The sequence below is a fragment of the Rhinichthys klamathensis genome, unplaced genomic scaffold (assembly GCF_029890125.1).
Source record: "Rhinichthys klamathensis goyatoka isolate OS25496 unplaced genomic scaffold, OSU_Roscu_1.1 h1tg000303l_1, whole genome shotgun sequence".
Taxonomy (NCBI): Eukaryota; Metazoa; Chordata; class Actinopteri; order Cypriniformes; family Leuciscidae; genus Rhinichthys; species Rhinichthys klamathensis.
In genome coordinates, this window is record NW_026606822.1 from 892,323 (window position 1) to 912,756 (window position 20,434).

General features: G+C 36.0%; 3 protein-coding genes across 3 annotated transcripts in view; all 3 read right to left on the bottom strand.

Annotated features, from left to right (window-relative positions):
* The window catches only part of st7l (suppression of tumorigenicity 7 like), a 29,077-nt gene extending 26,303 nt beyond the window's left edge, over positions 1-2,774 (bottom strand). Inside the window, exon 1 of the mRNA XM_056270616.1 lies at positions 2,581-2,774. Coding sequence (XP_056126591.1) covers positions 2,581-2,749 — 169 coding nt within the window. The 5' untranslated portion in view covers positions 2,750-2,774. The remainder of the gene's footprint in view (positions 1-2,580) is intronic.
* The window catches only part of ppm1j (protein phosphatase, Mg2+/Mn2+ dependent, 1J), a 223,099-nt gene that overhangs the window by 142,554 nt on the left and 60,111 nt on the right, over positions 1-20,434 (bottom strand). The gene's annotated exons all lie outside the window — the stretch shown is intronic.
* Positions 3,731-19,621, bottom strand: capza1a (capping actin protein of muscle Z-line subunit alpha 1a). Its single transcript, XM_056270621.1, has 9 exons — positions 19,478-19,621; positions 15,761-15,824; positions 15,066-15,117; positions 14,725-14,788; positions 12,964-13,170; positions 12,779-12,858; positions 9,100-9,250; positions 4,893-4,955; positions 3,731-4,736 (listed from the first exon to the last, which is right to left on the bottom strand). Exons 1-9 carry the CDS (start codon positions 19,514-19,516, stop codon positions 4,596-4,598), a joined length of 861 nt encoding a protein of 286 aa, XP_056126596.1. The 5' UTR covers positions 19,517-19,621; the 3' UTR covers positions 3,731-4,595.

A 20,434-nucleotide genomic window follows, 5' to 3' on the forward strand; every position in this document is an offset into this window, starting at 1 on the left:
GAGTTGGCAGCTCTGCAATGTTGATCCTCGTTCTGCCTTTAACGCGATCACTCTCTTTTTCTCTTTTTGCTTTGCTCCGATAAAACCTTTGCTGTCTTGTTTTTCTGTGCTGCTTCGGCCATGACTATAACATTTGGCTCGCAAGTCCGATTTTAAGGAAGTGGGGGTGGTGGTGGAAGTGACGTATATGCCGTAAAGCAGTCGAATTTTGTAGTTCTCTTTGTTCGCCGGTTACTACCCGAAACCCGAAGTTTAAAAGTACGATTAAAAACGCTACAGACCCCGTCAGGCTATGGCAGACGTGTCATTCAACCTATTGTAAGTCGATGTACCATCACAAGAGACTTGGAAATATATTATGAAGGCTGAAAAGTTACCTGTTGTTACTTTAATGTTTGTCATATAGGAGTTCAAATCACAGGTTTCCTCCACAGTCAGGTGAACCGATGGATATTATTGTCCGTAGATGTGAGTCACTAATCATGTAACGCGATCATTTAGACACAAAAAAACGTACGTTTTTTTGTGTCTAAATGATCGCACGGTTTTCGGCCAGTTTATGGATTTTAATGCACAGTCGCGAGTCAAAATCATCACATTTTATTTCGTATAAAAATGATTTGACAAAATAATTGACACGCAATATTATTAGCCTATTATTATTATTTTGTCAGCGCGATCGTACCGAGCCTAAAGGGACGTGTTGGTGGAAAAAGCACATACAGATTACACAATCAGAGAGTTGCCTATTTCTTTTCGTTTTGATCTTTGCAATCTTTCTATAGATAGGCTATATTTCTGAGAGGCATACGTTGAGTTTCTGTTCAGTTATGAGACGCGCTCAAGTTTACGTGTTGCAAGTGATCGCACCTCCATGCTATATTTGCTTATTAAATCCAGGCAAATGGTTGATGAAACTTTGATTTAAAATTAAGATACAATTTATACAAAACGAAATTCACTTTAAATAAAGTCTTTCTAAAAAACAAAACTTGAAATGAAGTGGCCAAAATCATTTCTGTCTTGAAACAGATCACAGTCATATGCATGATTTAATATGAAGCGTCCGTAACGGTCACGTCCATAACGCATTATTATGGTTGTTAAGAGCAAAGTAGTGAGATGAATTGTCTATCCTAATAAGCATAAACATAATTTAGCTTTGTAAATAAAGTTTCAAGGTATTTGCATTTATAATTGTCATATTAAATAAACTAAACCTTTAAAACGTTATGGACCTGACAGTGCACTGAAGCGTCAAGACCTCTTTATTATAGCCCTTATAAATTCAACAGGCAGTGCTGTTATGACCAAAAAATTAGTATATTTATTTCTCAGGCATGCCTCCATCTTTCTGCAAAATGCTTACTGTTAAAATAAAGTTTAAAAAGGGGGGTCTTTGATACCTTTTTTTGAAAGCATGAAATATGGCTGGTTGAAAATGTAATTTAAGCATTGTTGCTCACCTCATATCTGGTGGATAAACAAGGCAATATTCTTAAAAAAATTTGTTAAAGCACATTAATACAGTATATTACAGACCTAAATGGACAACTTAAAAAGGGTTTTGTTCTTTTGGTTAAAACTTTATTTTTTCATGGTAAAGATGACCTTTGCATGGAATTGCCCTTCTATGCCTTTATCAATAAAACTTATTTAAAAAATACAATGCCTTCTGCATTTTTGTTTTGCTTTTCCCTCCATTGTACCGAAATCGTACCGAACCGTGATGTCTGAACCGAGGTATGAACCGAACCGTGACTTCTGTGTACCGTTACACCCCTAACATGAAGTCAGCCTCTGTTTGTTTTTTTATTCTATGATCTTACATGAAACATGATAAAACATTTAAAGTTACAGTAAACTTTTTAAAAACGTTTTTAGTAAAAAATAAAAATAAAAAAATAAAAATATTAAACCTAACCCATATCTTGCATATTTCCATTCTGTTTATTATGCCATGGCGCAGTGTTGACAAATTCCTCATCTGAATATTGCCATTACTCAAACGTATCATGCACACTGTACTGTGCAAAAATACATATAGATATTAATACCCATATCAAAATGTGGAAACTATAATGGCATTTTATTTAAGTCTTTAGCTGATACCGTGTGAAACTGAGATGATAGAGTAAAACTTTGTGTCAGACTGACATTAACGTACAAAACATTTTCTAGACTTGCATTTGACAGCAGCTTTTATCTAAAGTTCTTAACACAACACTGACTTAAATGCAGGTCTGTTTCTCTCGCAATGCTACAATATGACTTCAAAGAAATTATAACTATGCACGAGTCATATTGGTTATAATACTTAATGGTCATTCTTAGTCCTTTTGGACGCTTGACATCTTCAGTCACCATTCATTGACATTGCATGGAAAACACCGACCAGCACTGACTTCAAAATCCCTGCTTTTTATATTGCACAGAAAAAGAAAGCCGTATGGGTTTGCGTGGTAATGAGAGAAATAATGGTAGAATGTTCATATTTGTGTGAACTTCTCCTTCAATTAACATAAATACACCCTGGGTTGAGCTGTAAACATGCACACAGCTGATCATAAACACACAAACCTGCGTTGACGGTCTCCTGCAGCTTCAGAGGGCTCCTCAGCACGTAAACCATCGTCAAGACCATGGCGAACCAAAGCGCACATATGTACGTCCACGACCAGCAGAGCCACGATTTTAATTTCTCCGTGAAACCGGGTGATTGAGGATTACTGCCACTGCTGTCCGCCATCTTTCACCGACGAGCCGTAAACATTAGAATTGTGGGATACTGGAGGAGAGAGCGCTGTGGCGATGCTCTCCACCAGATGGCGCAGCTCCTGTTTATTGTTTTATACTTTATACCCACTGTTGTAAAACTTAATATAAGTATATAATGGATGCTAGCTTAACGCGCAGTATATACTACTGTATATACTACTTTTTTTAAGCGATTAGTGAAATGGGATGTGTTCAGAAGAGCATGTTAACACTATTAGTATTTTAGCAGTATATAGTATGCATACTGTGCACAGTACTCTCAAAACAATGCCTACATTTTATAAATTTGTAAGCCTTATTAATAGATTCAAATTCAGTATTTGGCATACTTGAATGTCAGTGTTATATGTTAGGGGGAAAAAACCCTATAAAGGTTGAATAAATGCTAAATTCTGAGGGAAAACATCACCATTCGCAACTTAATTTCCGAGGCTAATGTATATTGGGAACGGTTTACAATTTTTTTGTATGAACACACCCAGATGATTGACTACATTTGCCAAAACATGGAGTAGGAAAACACTTATTGTTGCATAATAATGCTTAGTCTTTCACTTGATATTTAAATTCCATTTTATAGAAAGAATCAAACAAACATTTTAGCATTTTAAGCAGGTGTGTAGAAAAGAGCCAATGAAAATATGCAATAGTTACAGAAGTTATTATAATCTGATATAATATTTGTATATAATAGTTTTATATAATGTGTTAATATAGAAAATAAAACCTAGTTTTTTTGTTTGTTTTTTTTAAACAATTACGAATACCAAAACAACTAACTCAAACAGAACCGATTCAGGGCCAAATTTCAGAATTCATGATGCATTACTAAACAATACAAACAATCAGAACAAATTGATACCCCATTTGAAGTCAAATAAATAGTAATATTGTATATAATATGGCATTAAAATTGTGTACCGTATATTATAAAACAAAATAATGAAGTCAGTTTGGTGCAAATCATTTATTCCTCTGGGATCATATTTGTTCTTACATTTTGTAAAAAATAGTTAGCAATAAAAGCTAGGGTAGGAGGCTGAAGTGAGGGGTAACAAATATTTCGCGTAACTGCATACAGTATATATACCATTCTTAGACACCAGAGTACGATGATGGGACCATTTCCACACAGAACAGTAACCTGAAACGACTTACTGTACAAATACAATGCTCACTTTGGCACAACCCTCTCTGTGATCAAATGACAGCACATTCAAATGATGGCACCTTACAACAATGCTTTAAAAAAAAAGACCAATTATTATGTGATGCGTAACTGGTGTAAAAGATATTCTTCACAACCAGCCAGGGCTACGTATGGTTACATGATTCCTAATGACTAAACATGAAGCAAAACTTTGGAGTGTCGACTTTCTAAAAAAAGCAAACGAAATGGACTCGATTGATCATATGGGCTAAGTGCAAAACGTTCAGTATGTGTCAAGCATTGGGAGCGCAGATCTAGTGGGCGGCGTAAGTGGGGGGTGGGGGGAGTATTTGTGACGCTGTACACTGGTGTCATGGGAGGTATTTGTTAAACAGCAAAAACTTTTGCTAAACCCATTAAAACAAGCTTGCAGCCCTCCTACAATACAGAAAAGGAGGCAGTCTCTTCAGCTGAGGTCAAACCGTGGCTTCTGGAAAACAAACAAATGAAAAAAAAAAAAAAGACAGACACGTTTAGCACACTTCTCGAAGGACCTTCGCGCCTTGGCCCACCCTTGATTCAGGTATAGGTTCAGGTTTAGATATGGGCCCCTCGTAGCTTGTCTCTTGGCTTGTAACGCGAGCAGGAGCGGAGGCATGCCGTGTGTCTAAGCGTTTTGCATCTCTTTGCCGATCTTGTAGCTGAGGATCTTGTTCCAGTCGATCTTGGTACGGGTGACGGGAAGCTGCCGACGTAAGGCCTTGAAGGTGGTGTCAGACATGGTCTGGTAGTTCTCACTGATGGCCGTCTGGAAAGCAAACGCAAGGGGAAAAATCACACTTCGCACATTATAGATTTGATCAGGAGCGATGTAAGAATTCATTTCATCCTCCATCAAGAGTAACATTCAATGACAGTACTGTAAAACAATGACTAACCAATCAAAATCAACTGGAAAACTAACCTGATATTCATTCTCAGCATTTTCAATGATTCTGACAAATTCCTTGGCAGTCTGTACCTCATTCTGTTGAAATATAAGAACAAAATTTTTACATTTTTAAATTATGGTTTTATTTCATTTTGGTGATTTTGTTCAAAATGAAATGGATTTCCTGGGCAATTTCATATTTCTTTCCTCTTTTATTATCTTCTCAACAAACTAGGAAGGAAGCATGTGGCGCTAGTACTAACTAAATGAAAAGCAAAAGGAATAAAACATCAAGTGTTTAACTGATGCTTTTTCTAATTTATCATTCTCGTGTTGCTATTGCGAGCATTCGGAAATTGAGATTTGCTGTGAAAGTTTAAGGCAGCAAGCTGTCTAAATGAATATTATATTCTGGCAAACTGTACATCCAACATCGACAATTAAAAGTTATTATAATTAATAGCAATTAGCTTAAGCAAAGATTCTTTTACAGAAGCTTATTTTAATTGTACAGGCTTAAACAAAATCCCAATTGCGGTGATGTTAAATATATACTACTATGAGTGTGACGATACACTTAGCTCACGAAACGAGACGATACACAATATTGGGTTCACAGGAACGAATTTTAAGGGAAATGATGCACTTGGCATTGAGAAAGGTCACATGTGATCGAAACGTTTGCCATTAAAGCAGTGGTTTTATCTCGCAATTATTGTCTTTTTCCTCATTGATAGAGTGCACTGGCTTTTTCTGAATAATTTTCCCTTGAGAGTTTTTTGGTCTATGCACCATATATGAACAGTTATTAAGGAGCAGTGAGTTTTTGCCAATTTCTCAACACAATTTTTAGGAAACCTTCAAAGACAAAATATATGACTGAAAGTCACAAAATGCAAAACAATGCAGGTGCACTTTGAAATGTTTTAACTAATCTAGTGCTGTCACTAATGATTGTGTTGTCAATCGAGTGATTATTTAGATGATTAATCTGATCATTTTTGTGAACAATAGCCTATAAAATGACTTAAAATACATATATAACAACGAGGCAATAATAATTGGTCAAAAATCAAGTATTCATATACTTGTTTTATTGAACATTGTTAAAATACATAATGTAATATACATAATATAAACAATCAACTTATGTACATTATGTATTATAACAAATGCCTGCAGAGGGCGCCATCAGCCTGGTGAATGTTGTTGTTACACTACAGCATGATAAAACCCTCGTTTAATATTGGCCAAACAACTTTTCATTTAAAGTTTGTCACACCACAGAAAAATGTGTTATTAGCCACCCAGTCAAATTTGAATGATAAAAAAAGCCGCCAAGTGAATAAAATAAGCTAACAAAATCTTGAAAGAAATGAGCAACTGCTCTCAAACGCTGGGGGGCGTGTCCGCTGGCTGCGCTGAAACCACGCCCACTCGCGGGAAAGCTGCCGGGAGGATGAAGGCCGAGGCGGGAGATAGTCGGTTCGGCCCCATTCACCAGTAACAGCGGATTATCAGTGAATCCCAGTTGTCTCTGAAGAAAGTTTATAAAACTATCCCATGTAAAATGATCACTACAGAGGCGGGGTGTTGGTGGTGATCCTCAGCTCTCCATCAAGGTGGCTCTTCACAAAATTAATCCATTGATATGATATGATCGTTTCTTGATATGAATCTTCTTGATATGATGGTTTTTCGGAAATTTAAATAAGGACACCGGTCTGTTTTGTAAGTGATGGCATCCAGGTAATACGCATTACCGTGACGAAGGCATAGCTAGCTAGCAAACTGTCGGCTGTAGTAACTAATAGTACTGAAAGTAACTCGAGATTGAGCGGCGAACTGATGCAAATGTGCTCTAGTTATATTGTTAGGGGAGGGGCCAGACTCAGTGGCTCCAGTGCGTCATCGACAGTAGGGGCGGGGCCAGGAGCTCCAGAGCCACCGTTTTAGCCCTGCCCAAAAAATCCTGAACACAGCAATGGTGCAAAACTGTTTTAACGGTCTAACTCCACAATTCAGTACTTCACAGTTCACAGTCTTTGTAATGTGTTTTAGCAATACATTTCTAACATTTCTAATGTGTTTAGAATTTTTTTTTAGAATTGCCTTTACAGGGACTTTAAATGTCCACATAATCTTTCATATCTGGCCAATTCTTTAAGATAGAAATGCTACAGCCACTGCAATCTCTTAAACAAGAATATGTGGAGATCAAAACATGCAAACTCAGAGCGAGGGTATAAACTTATTTTGAAATTGCGATGAACAATTTGCATATTTGGAAACATATTGATGCATTCTCCTGTGTTGGCATAGGTTTATAGTTGATTTACATTACAAATTTGGTGAAACGACGCATGCTGCGTTCCCAGATAAACGTTAAAGGCAACCTAAAGTCACGGAATATGCAGAGATGGAGTTTGTTAAGCGAGCTCCTGAGATGCGCTCCACGCACGTAAACGATAACAGTGGAACTATTCGCAATGAAACAAAGCGTGTCAGACTTTTTATGTGTTTCCGAATGCACGTTATTGGAAATAACGGTTTATTGAAAAACCCAATCAAACTCAATGCTGATATCGTGAGACAGATTTTCACCTCGAAGCTCGAGATCTCGTCACACCCCTATATACTATTGTTCAAAAGTTCAGAGCTGGTAAGATTTTTTTTAAAGGTCTTTTCTGCTAAACAAAGACACATTTATTTAATCAAAAATACAGTAAAACCGGTATTATTGCAACATAATGTTAGTTTAAAATGACTTTTCTGGCAATATTTTGAAAATGCAATTTATTTCTGTGATGCCAAAACTGAATTTTCAGCATCATTACTCCAGTTTTCAGCGTCAACATTTCTGATTATTAACAATGTTGAAAAAAGTTGTGCTGCTTCATTTTTTTTATAACAAATTCTTTGATGAACAGAAAGTAAAAAAAAACAGCATTTATTTGAAATAGAAATCTTTTGTAACATTATAAATTAGGGCTGGGTAAAAAAATATCGATTTCTCGATATTAATCGATTCTCATTTTTACGAACCGATATTGATTCTTAAATCTCAAGAATCGATTAGTCATCCTGTTTTCATTTGATGAATGAATGGAACATTGTAGCGCGCATCCCATCCAATAAATCGCAATAATCTTTGTGCTTTGTTACTATTGATACTAAATAAAGTCTCAAATTTCAAATTACGTCCATTTTCTTACGAAATTCAAAAACATAAATACCGTTTTGGCGCTGTGGCGTGAGATCGCTCTGGTTCAGCTCAGCTCAAGAGAAGCAGCAGCGCGGAGCGCACATGATCTCCTCTTCTGCCTTAATAATACCAGTTACAGCGCGAAATAAACATGAATGAACGTCTGAAAGTGTGTTAAAAGATAGAGCACAACTTATCGAAATCCGTATCATGTCACATGGAATCGCTCAATCAGTGTTTCAACCGTGGAAAGACGTCAGTAAAACAACTTGTAAACAATGTCATGTAACGTCACATTTACCTCAAAAACCATATGTGACCATAAACTCGTTAGTCAGCTAGAAAAATTAACTCTAAAGAGGAGCATTTTGCTAAATATATGCACCATATTACATATTCATTATCATTTTTAATGTTCTTCGATATTTTAATGCATGTTTGAATAAATCTGGCAAGTTTTTATGACAGCCACCATTTAAATGTTTATATTTCATATAACTTTATTATTATAAAAATAAATAAAAGTGTAATTTAAGTGTTTGTATGGCTACAAATCAATATCAATCAATAAATCAATATTATAGTAGGCTAATGAAGCCTAGTAGGCTACAACTGACTCCCATAGTTTACAGCATTAGTTAAGAGATTTGTTTTCCTTGAGAAAATTTGCCATGTATTGTACCTGATATCCAAAATAATCAATATTGAATCGAATCGGAATCGAATCGAATTGCAAGCTTGTGAATCGAAATCGAATCGAATTGTGACATTTGTGTCAATTCCCAGCCCTATTATAAATGTCTTACTGCCAGGCAGCAACAGAGCTAACTATCAAATCCAAGAACTCAAAGCTCAGAAAACAAACAGTATTAGCAGATGTATTAAAAAGACTTCATCTATCAATACAGCACCACACCTATTGTCATTAGAAATGTCATTCTTAGGGCAGCCGGCTGTTCATTTATCAGGCAGGTTGTTTGTGTTGTACTGACTCATTAACAGGAAGGCTTGAGGACTCCGGTTCGAATAACTTACGTTGATGATCAGAGACTCTTGCACTTCCTTGTGGCTGACCAGCTGCACGTTGCCATCCTCATAATAATGAACCTGGATCTTCAGCACTCCCACCACCTGAGCAGTGGGCTGAGAAATGGAGAACTTCCATTCCGATCGGCAGCGCCCGTTCCTGTGTGCAGAGAAATGGAGGAAGTTCAATGGTATTTAGTCTAACAGACAAGAAGAACAAGACTGATGGCATTTCTAGTAGTTTGATTGTGGAAAGAAAGCAATGTTGCATGCAATCCTGTATAATTGTTCGCAGTGGATTATTACTATACTAAAGACCATTCACTATTTAGTTCCTAGAAATCTGTTATGGATGTGACATCTCAAAGAAAGATGTTCTTTTGTGCCGTTAAGCCACGTAATGTGCTGTCTGTACGTGTGAAAGAGCAAAGCTAGTTTGTCAGTACAGTGTGTAGGTGACCTTTGCCGTCTAGCGCACCTGTTCTCCATTCAAAAGACACATAATTGTATCTAGATACAGTAAAGTCACAATCTGGGTGGGGCAGAGCTCATTCCACACATCTAAAGATCATATATCGTAATTGGAACAAAGCCGGTATCTGCATCAGGCATTAAGCCTCGTTCAAAGCAAAGAGTGAACAACTATTATGGTTTTTTAACTCGTTATGGGCTATTCACACAGAACGCGTTTTTATTTTAAAACGCAGAGACGTGGGTTCTTAAACTTCTTTTAACTTGAGCGTCGTGTTTTTAGAGCGCTGTGTCATGTGCGTCCGTCTCGCTTGTTTACATAGAAAAGCAATGCAAATATAGCGGTGGAATGGAAAAACATGTTCTGTTCGAACAGGCCCTTAGAGTACCAATCAAAAGTCTAGACACGCCTATTCATTCTTTATTATTACTTTTTTTACACAGTTTAGTATGGGATTTCTCAACCAACTTGACCTGATGCATCCTGGGAAATTCATTCATAAGCTCTATTCAAACTGTAATTGTTTTAAAAGGAATGCAAGGTATTTTCAACATTAACTGGGGTTAGTCTGTGATTTTAATGTTGTTTCCGAATCAAGGATGTCGATTAATAAAAACTAGAGGCCGACCGATATATCGGTGCGCCGATATTATCGGCCGATATTAGGCATTTTCCTAACTATCGGTATCGGCCTTTATAATGGCCGATAAATAAATATTTTTAAAAATGCGGGTGCGGTGATTCATGTAAGGGTGGCGCTGCCAATAAAGCACATAAAAGCTGTCACAAAGAACTGGCAAAAGTAATGATTGTGAATACATCAAATATAGCAAGGAGACATTTTAATTTTTTTAAACAAGTGTTTTCAGTCAGTGTTGCTGCAAAGTTGACGACGCTGACTCGCGATCTTCAGTGAACAGGCCAGAGAGAAATGCACATTTCATACGGATTACAGCAGAGAGCAGTCTGTCTTTCGTTTTGAATTGTTCTGTTTAAAAGTAGACATTTCAATATAGATATATTTCTGCTGAGTTTTGGTTAATTTATGAGACGAGTTGCAGTTCACGCGCCGGCCGGCACCTCCGTGTCGAGATTATCTATTGTCTGCTATATTTACTTCTTATTTATTAAATCCAGGCAATTGGTTGATGAAACATTGATTAAAATTAAGATACAATTAATACAAATCGAAATTCACTTTAATGAAAGGCTTTGTGCTTTCTGTTTTGAGGGCTCTGTGAAAGTTTTAAAGTCGTTTAGTGCCGCTTTCAGAGCTTGTCACATCCGTTGTTTTTTCCTCATAAATGCGAACACGAAAAATAAAATAAAATGAATATTTTATGTTCTTTTGAGAGCCAACCCTTCTTCATCCGGTGGGTAGTAGCCTATTACTTTTGATTTGCGCAGTGTAATTCACAGAATTGATTTCTCTGCTATACCAGCCTCTGTCACGTATTGTGTGAGCTTGTGATGACTAGGGAAAGCGCGCAGCTGAGAAGTCCTGATTATATTGTCTGCTATATTTACTTATTTATTAAATCCAGGCAATTGGTTGAAACATTGATTAAAATGCGTTGCGCGAGCGTCATATCTCCAAGAGTAAACTGATGCCCCATTCTGCTTTGTAACGGGCGCTTTTTCGCGTCTCGGGTAAACAGCTGTTGCGACGCAAGCAATAACGGCCGCGTCTGGTGTAGACAGTGTTGAAGCTCATTCTGCCTAACGCTACGTTACACAAGCAATACTTTATATAATTATAACACTATGTTTCACGTTTAGTACATTTTGCTTACTACTTATTTAAAAATAGTATAAAAGTTCTGTACATATGTAATTAAAAACGTTTTCATTATGATATTATTAATTTTACTTTAGTAAAAAGATCTGAGTTCTTCCTCCACTGGTAGAGATTAGAGGAATTAAGACTTAAAATAGAAGATAATATTTTACATTAAATTAATACATGATTAACTAACTGTATTTTTTCTATGTACATTTCTGAAATACACTTTCTGTAAAGCTGCTTTGAAACAATATGTATTGTGAAAAGCGCTATACAAATACATTTGAAATGAATTGAATAATAAGGTTTTGTCAGTGACACTTTTGATATATTTATTGATATGTTATGTTTTATATAACATGACTAAATTAAAAGACAAAGTCGTTAGTGAAGATTATGCAACAGTATTTAGAATATAATATAACATGCAATGCAAACTAGTTTGGTTACAGCTCAAATGTATCATTCTCAATCTATTATTCACCCTGTCTCCATTACATATCTTTGTCACACAAGTGTTTGATCACCACATTTGAGTGATCATTGCAAAACGTTTATATATTTATTCTGTTTATACTGTGTATTCTATATACAGTACCCATCAAAAGTTTGTACACACCAATAGGAAAGTGTGTCCAAACTTTTGACTGGTACTGTACTATAATACACATACATAATATTGCTACTGTATTATAATATACACATAAATAATATCGGGCGATATATCGGTATCTGGCTTTTTTTTATCGGTATCGGCCCCTAAAAATCCATATCGGTCGGGCTCTAATAAAAACGCAACATTAAATACTACTAGAAATAATTAAAAAAAAAAAAGTATTTGTTCTTTTGTCGTTGAACATCTCTGGACTGGAACTCTGGTTGTCAGGTGACAGTCAGAATGACCGTTTTATGTGAATGTGCGACAAACACAACATAGATATATGGATTGTATTTTGTCGCATTTCTATTAATCTTGATTTCTCACTACATGTGCTTTTTCTAGGCAAGTCGGAGTGAGCTGCAGTGCTAATAGAGTCTCATGAACATGCAAAGAAGACAAACATCCAAGGTCAGGATTTTCATTAAATAATAATTAAAATTTCGGTTTGTTTTTCACCAAATCCTATCATAAACCCCCAGAACATTTGCAATATACAGCATGTGTTTCATGGGATCGTTCTGTGATACTTTTGCGTCTTTTTTTTTTTAAAGCTTGATGGTGGTCGCTATACACTGCCATTATATAGACAAGCGTGAGTGGAACTTTTTTTTTTTTTTTTTTTTTTTTTTGTGGTCCGAAAAAGTCGTGCATATAGCATTAGAACAACACCAGGGTGAGTAAATAATGACTTAATTGTCATTTTTTTGGGTGAACTAAAACTTTAAAGCTCAAGTCATACTTTTAAAAACAGGATAAACGATAAAGAAATTACCAGAAATTTTTGGGCTGAAACTGATGACCCTCGATACAGGCAATGATGGTTTGCTGTCCATCAATGGTTTTCGCATAAACCTGAAGACAACAATACAAGAACTGTCAGAAAACGTGTCTTACAAACTGCTTTATTAAACAAGCTTTTCCTTTAACATAAACCAAAATGAGATCTAGTGAACTCACAGTGCAGACTCCAGTGGGGTAATGGTCTTTGACATACGCCCTCAGAGCTTCGTCACAAGCATCCCTCCACGGCCTGAGGGCTGCCTCACCCTCATAAGACTGTAGGTCACTCGCCTCTTTCCTCAGTTGATCAAACTTGAACGACTGTTTCTTACGAGGGTCAAAGAATCGGCCGTGGCCAAGGTCTCCATGCTCTGTGATCAAAACCTGCAGTTTGGAAGCAGTTTAAGTCCAATTTAATACAATATTCCGTTAAAAATCCTGCTTTAGATTTAAAGGGATAGTTCACTCTAAAATGAAAATTCTGTCATTAATTACTCACCCTCATGTCATTCCAAACCTGTAAGACTTTCGTTCATGGAACACAAATGACGATCTTTTTAATGAAATCTGAGAGCTTTCTGTCCGTCCATTGACAGCCTATGCAACTACCACTTTCAAGCCCCAGAAAAGTAGTAGTAAAGTCATTATGAAAGTAATCCATGTGACTCCAGTAATTTAACCTCAATTTTATGAAGCAACGCAAGTGCTTTGTGCATTTTTACCACTTTATCTACAAAATATTAATCTCCAATGCTTGTTCACGAGAGCACCGCGACGCATGCGTGTTGTGACGCAAGAGCAGATGTTGTAGTGTGAACGCATGTCAGAGATTTCAGATTTCATTAAAAAGATCTTCATTTGTGTTCCGAAGATGAATGAAAGTCTTACGGGTTTAGAATTACATGAAGGTGAGGAATTACCTTTTTGGGTGAACTAACCCTTTAAGGGTTTTGGCTAGCAGCAGATTACAATTACAAATCAAACTGAACACACTGAAGGTGGCCTGAGAGCCGAAACATGTGTACTTTATGCTTGTGTAAAATAAAAATAAAATAAAACTGCTGAATTTTGAGTGCAAATCACAGTTGATTTTTTAAATTCAAATTCAAATACCATTAGTTGTTTACTTTATCAACAGAAAATGGCATTCACAACCCATTTTATTCTAGTAATGTGATGTATTTTAGTGAACCAGGATATTCACTGAGAAAAAATAACAAAACGTTTGGCAGGACCTGGTTTTATTTATTGATATACTGGATAGTTAGTGACAATCCATATTTCATTCGTCTTAAATATGAGTTTGCTAAAACAATGCCTAAAAATATTTGGCTATTGGTTCAAATTAAGGTGACCGTCTAGGTAAAGTAATTTCATGCGCATTTTTGACAAGCAGTTTCCAAAGACAAACATTGTTTTCTTTGGAATAATGTGCATTGGTGAATCCTGCACAAAATGACCAGGAATGTGTGTTAAAGGGATAGCTCACACAAAAATGTAAATTCTCTCATCATTTACTCACCCTAATGCCATCCCTGATGTATATGACTTTATTTCTTCAGATAAACACAAACAAAGATTTTTAGGAAAATAATCCATAGTAAAATAATCCATTAAATGGGTGCCGCTTGAAAAACCACAGAGTTTGTGATGGCACCACTTCTCACACAGGCTTTATAACACAGGCTTTATAACACACTTACATCACACATCTCTTTAGTTAACTGTCATATGACAGTAAACCAGAGGCAATTTTTCAAGCATCAAACAAGCGGAAGGCTTTCAATGGAATAACATGGACTCGCAAAAAAAAAAAATCCTATACTTCGAGGATGGCATGAGGATGAGTAAATGATGAGAGAATTTTCTTTTTTGGTTGAACCATCCCTTAAAGAAAGTAAATAGGGTCCATTTCACTTCCTGGTGAACGTTAATCACCTGATCTTCACTTCCATCAAGTTTAGCAGGTGTGAACTGGGCCATGTTGTACTGGGCAAAGGCACTGTCACAAACAGAAAACAATGTTTAGTATCATATTTAAAATTTGCAACATAATAGAAAATAATCTCTGAATAATGATTCACAAAATGTTATCAAGGACTTTTGATAAAGCCACTGAGCTAAATATATCACTTCTCCATAGATATATTCATATTGTGAAGGGGATTCTGAACTGAAAGAGACACTGAAAACTGGTTGTGCACAAATGGCCTCTATTGGACAGAATCTAGACTCCATTTTATAGTACCATAATAGTACAATAAAGACAGGCTACTCACTGAGCCGCCCCTTCCCTGAGCAGATTGTCATTATTGAGCAGTAGCCGCACATCTGAAACCAAAGAAAAGGCATCATGTGATATCATGTGAACATTATGATGTCAGCAAGTCACGTTGCGACTTAAATATATAGTCATTATAATGCAATTCCTCCTAACATGTATTACTGTTCAAAAACTTTTTTGGAAAGAAATGAATACTATTTATTAAGCAAGGATGCATTGAATTGATCAAAGTAACAGTATGATGTACATTTATGATGTAACAAAAAATATTTCGAATACATTGCCCTTTTGAACTTTCTATTCATCAAAGAATCCTGAAATAAATGTATCACGGATTCCACAAAAAAAAATGTCAACATTGATAATGATAAAAAAAAAAAAAAAAAGTTTCTTGAGTAGAAAATCCGCATATTAGAATGATTTCTGAAGGATCACGTGACACTGAAAACTGAAGTAATGATGCGGAAAATTCAGTTTTGCATCACAGGAATAAAATACATTTGAAAATATACAAAAAAAAAAAAAAAAAAACATTATTTTAAATTGTTATAACGACCTTGCTGAGCAAAAGAGACTTTTTTCAAAAACATTAAAAAATCTTAAGATCTTAAAATGAAGGAGGTACAAAATATGCCAGGTGTGCTTCTTTGTCTTTATGACATCTGTATACATTTTTCATGAACGTTTTACCATTGAAGACTTCATTGAACTCTCCAGGGGGAGCATGGATGACAAAATTTGCAGCAATGCGGACCTGTGGAAAGAGAAAAGTAAAACTTATGAAGAAAGTGCGAGCGTTGCATACACATGCAAAATTCATGTCAAGTGTTTATTCAAAGCTTCCAGAAAACGTCTAAAACCTTAAAAAAAAAAGAAAAACGGTCACTTTCGAGAATAGTTGGGGTGTTATGCATATGCAAACATTTTCATAGACTCTAAGAGCCACAAACAACACTTATCAGCTGAATGAAGCTGGTATCTTTTCACTTCCTTTGAAAACAGGTCAAATGGTGCCTTAGTAACACACTGTGCCCACATCGGGTCACTCCTTAGAAGGGATGAGGCTTTTCTTAGCAGTGCACATGTAAGCATTATGGGCCAGGCAGTGACACCGAGTCCTGCTCTGAGTCCCATCCCATTCTGGACTCATTCCAGTGGAAACCACTACAAGGTCTGTCTTCACTGACAAACCTAACAGACTAACAAACAAATACTGTAAAAAAAAAACACCAATTGAGTTTGTTTTGTCCACAATTAACTGAGAAAAAATACATTTGGTTATGTTATTTGGAAATGCAATGGTTCAAATCCAAATTGTAAGACTGATTAAACGCATGCAAATCATCTAATGAAGAAAATATGTCAACTTACACATCGTATAACAACTTTCAATTCTATTGAAAGTGTAGAAGTTATCTAGGATGATGCCTAAAAAAAGTTTGGCATCAAAGCTAAAATATGTGCAACAAAATCATGCCTGATCTTGACGTTTTTCTGATGGTTGTTCTGATTGGACCCTGGGTTGTTCTCTTGCATGACAGCATTATTAAAACCTACATTTGATCTGTATGTAGAAATAAAGCACACGTGCACATTTTCTGAAAAAAAAAAAAAAAAGAATTTGGTGTTTATGGTTTCGTTGTCCAATCACATCCTCAAAAAAGTTAACCTTTATTACTGATAGGCGCTGAGGTAAATTAATGCATTATTGTAGATGAGTTAACTGGCCCACACAATATACAGAATGAATGAATGAATTAAGTATTTATATAGGCTAGCACTTTATTATGTACTATTGTACACCCAAAGTGCCAAATCAGCCTCAGAGATTTCTGCAGAATTTGAATTCCTGTCATTAATGGAAAAATTACTCATAACATAATATAGAAAAACAGCCTGTTTTCCACTGGTAAACTACAATAAAGTTTTTTTGTGGTTGGATTCTCCATCTTGCTCACACTTTTAGTTGGAAGAAGCAATCTGCCCAATTCCCGTACAACTGCTTTAATAATAAACATTTTAAAGGGATAGTTCACCAAAAAAATTAAAATTATTTCATTATTACTCACCTTCATCATGTCATTCCAAACCCGTAAGACTTTCGTTCATCTTCTGAACACAAATGAAGATCTTTTTAATGAAATCTGAGAGCTTTCTGTCCCTTTATTGACAGTTACGCAACTACCACTTTGACACTTCAAAAAGTTCATTAAGAGATTGTAAAACTTAATCCATATGAATTAAGCAGTTTAGTCAATTTTCTGAAAAGACTTGATCGCTTTATATAATAAACAGATTGAGGCTATTATTCACATATAAACATTGATGAGCAAACATAAACAGAAGCTCAACCGAACCTGCTTGATGCACAAGAATGAACCTCATTGGTTCTCGCGTCGCACGTGAAGCGAACATGCTTGAGCTTCCGTCAACTAATGTGTGAGTTGAAAGTTTATGTGAATAAAAGCGATCGAGTTTCTTCAGAAAATTTGGACTAAACCGCATTTTACAATCTCTTTATGAAACTTGGAGGGACAGAAAGCTCTTAGATTTCATCAAAAAGATCTTAATTTGTGTTCAGAAGATGAACGAAAGTCTTACAGGTTTGGAATGACATGATGAAGGTGAGTAATTAAAGAGATAGCTATAAGTTTATCAAGCGACGAGAATACTTTTTTTGCGGAAAAAACAAAAATAACGACGTTATTCAACTATTCCTTTTCTTCCTTGTGGGCCTGAGACGAGAGTTCAAGAGATTTCCAGGACGCATGCGCGAGAACTGACATTCTTCTTCTACTACACAGCGCGCGTCTTACAAGCAGAGGAAGACGCGCGCTGTACATAGTAGTAGAAGAAGAACGTCAGTTCTCGCGCATGCGTCCTGGAAATCTCTTGAACTCTCGTCTCAGGCCCACAAGGAAGAAAAGGAATAGTCGAATAAAGTCGTTATTTTTATTGTTTTTTCCGCACAAAAAGTATTCTCGTCGCTTGATAAACTTATAGTGGAGCCACTGTAGGCACATGAAATATTTAAACATTTTCTTCAATGACTTTCTGGGCTGTCAAGTTTCACTCCCTTAGGAAGCCTATGTAGCAGTGATCCACCTCTCAAATTTAATCAAAAATATCTTCATTTGTGTTCCGAAGATGAACAAAGGTCTTACGGGGTTGGTACAGCATGAGGGTGAGTAATTAATTACTTAATTTTCATTTTTGGGTGAACTAGGCTATCCCTTTAATGACAGAATTTAAATTTTGGGGTGAACTATCCCTTTAAGATTTCAAAGCATACTAAAGTAGCGTGTTCAACATGATACGTATACGTATAACGAATACCTATACGTATAACGAATAATATCTAAAAAACAAAACTTTTTTTTTTTCATCTTTTTTGTTTACATAAAAAACTGTGCCCTCAAGTACAGGATAGGCAATCTTTAGCTCTCACGGAATGTTAGAGAACATATATGGGGTATCTACGCTCCTCAATCTTCAGCAGTTTGCAGCTGCAACAAGCTTTCCACATCTAAGCATTTCTGAAATGCTTCTTTCCTCCTTCAACTGGCCTCAACACGACTGGACTGCTTATTTACAGAGGTGGAGGGGCGAGTTCGCACATAAGAACAGCCCGTGACTCGCGTCGGCTCGGTGGCAGAGGGAGAGCGCGTGAGACCGGAAGAGCGCGCATGTAAGAGCATGCAGAAAGAGGGCTGGGTCACCAAACACTCAGCTGAGAATACAAACAAGACGAGAGCTGAGGTTGCGCCCCTGTTTCAGTGCAAGGAAAGAACTTCCCCTTGGTCTCAGTCAGCACATAAACCCAAAACGGCAAATGAAATGAACCCATTTATATATGCGATAAGATTAGAAACAAATATACATATATAGCAACAGTGATCTAAAATAAGTTTGTTATACGACACTTGACTGTCATAAAATCCTAAGTTATATGACAGATAATAAAAAGCGCATTACTGTAAATATACGTGTATGTATACGTATAAATTGTTAATCTTGTCGAAGTTATTTTTTCCCCTTATTTAGATACCTCAGCAATCAGCCTCTACTAATAGTCCGTAAACTCAACAATACTTCCAATGTTGATGTGAAACCGCTACTATTATCTAATAGAATACATTTTCAACAAGTAAAAAATCATATTAATCGCTAATCTCAGTCACCATCTAACACAGTCTAGCGTCTCTGAGAGTGCGATCTTCGATTAGATCGAGTTTCAGTTAGCCTGCTAGCTTCCTTAGCACACTCTTCATCGCGGATTGTAGACTTTAAAACATCCAATGTGCATAATAACATACATGACATGTTCACAAGAGTATAAAAGTTGTACATATACTAATAACAGACAAGGGAAGATAAATCAGGGACCCTGAATAGATTATCATATACCTTCTCCTCGTCGGAAAGCTGTTCCTCAAAGTCCGCCATCTTGGCTCAATTGGACCTGCCCTGTCAAAGTGCACCACGGGAAAACAATCGTAAACATGACAAAAGAGTTCAAAAATGCATATTTACCTACTCAACGTTATGTTTAGCTATTGAAGTTTGTTTATTGCACTCTGTGTGTCAAGTAAGCTTTAATGAAAAATATATTAGCATAAACGTTTTAGCAAAAATGTCTTATTTTACGTTATTTTTTATGTTTTGATTCAGTAAAAAAAAGTTGTCATTCATGTTTTAAGCGAAATAGCCCTTTACAGTATTATCCAAGCATATAACCTGTAGAAGATTACTTTTGGTTCATTTTTTTGTAGCCTGTTTTACTGTTTGTGGTCTTGAATTTCCATTACCGGGTATGTGTGTTGTTCTCAGTACCAAATATAAAAAGCTTGAAATACCCAAATATACAAGTTTATAAAACACGTATTGTTTCTATAATTATGATATACCAAATGTTCAATTAATTATTTTAATTTGTACTGAGGTACTAGTATCTTACCTTGCTTTAATTGTTCATATTTAATAATGTCTAAATTTCCATTATATATTGCTCTGCTCAATACAAATTGTATCAAGCCATATTTGGTTATACATACACTAATGCTTACTGGAATATAACGTTATAATTTTCCCTGATTTGACGGAAATGAAGAAGCCCAGTTTCTAAAATCAAGATCTACCAATCTTGATCGAGTTTTGAATTAAATAGCCCCATCCAGGTTATTAACCATCCATGAAAAGGGTCGCTCCATCATGGATGTTATGTAACGCCACTGTTTTAGGCAGTGTCGCAAAAGAGTGTTTCTCATTATGGAATTTTATTTACACCTGTATTGACCAGTAAATGCGAAATAAAAGCTAAAAAAAATTGTCTCTCTTTAATGTTTATGGTGTGGTTCTTTTTTT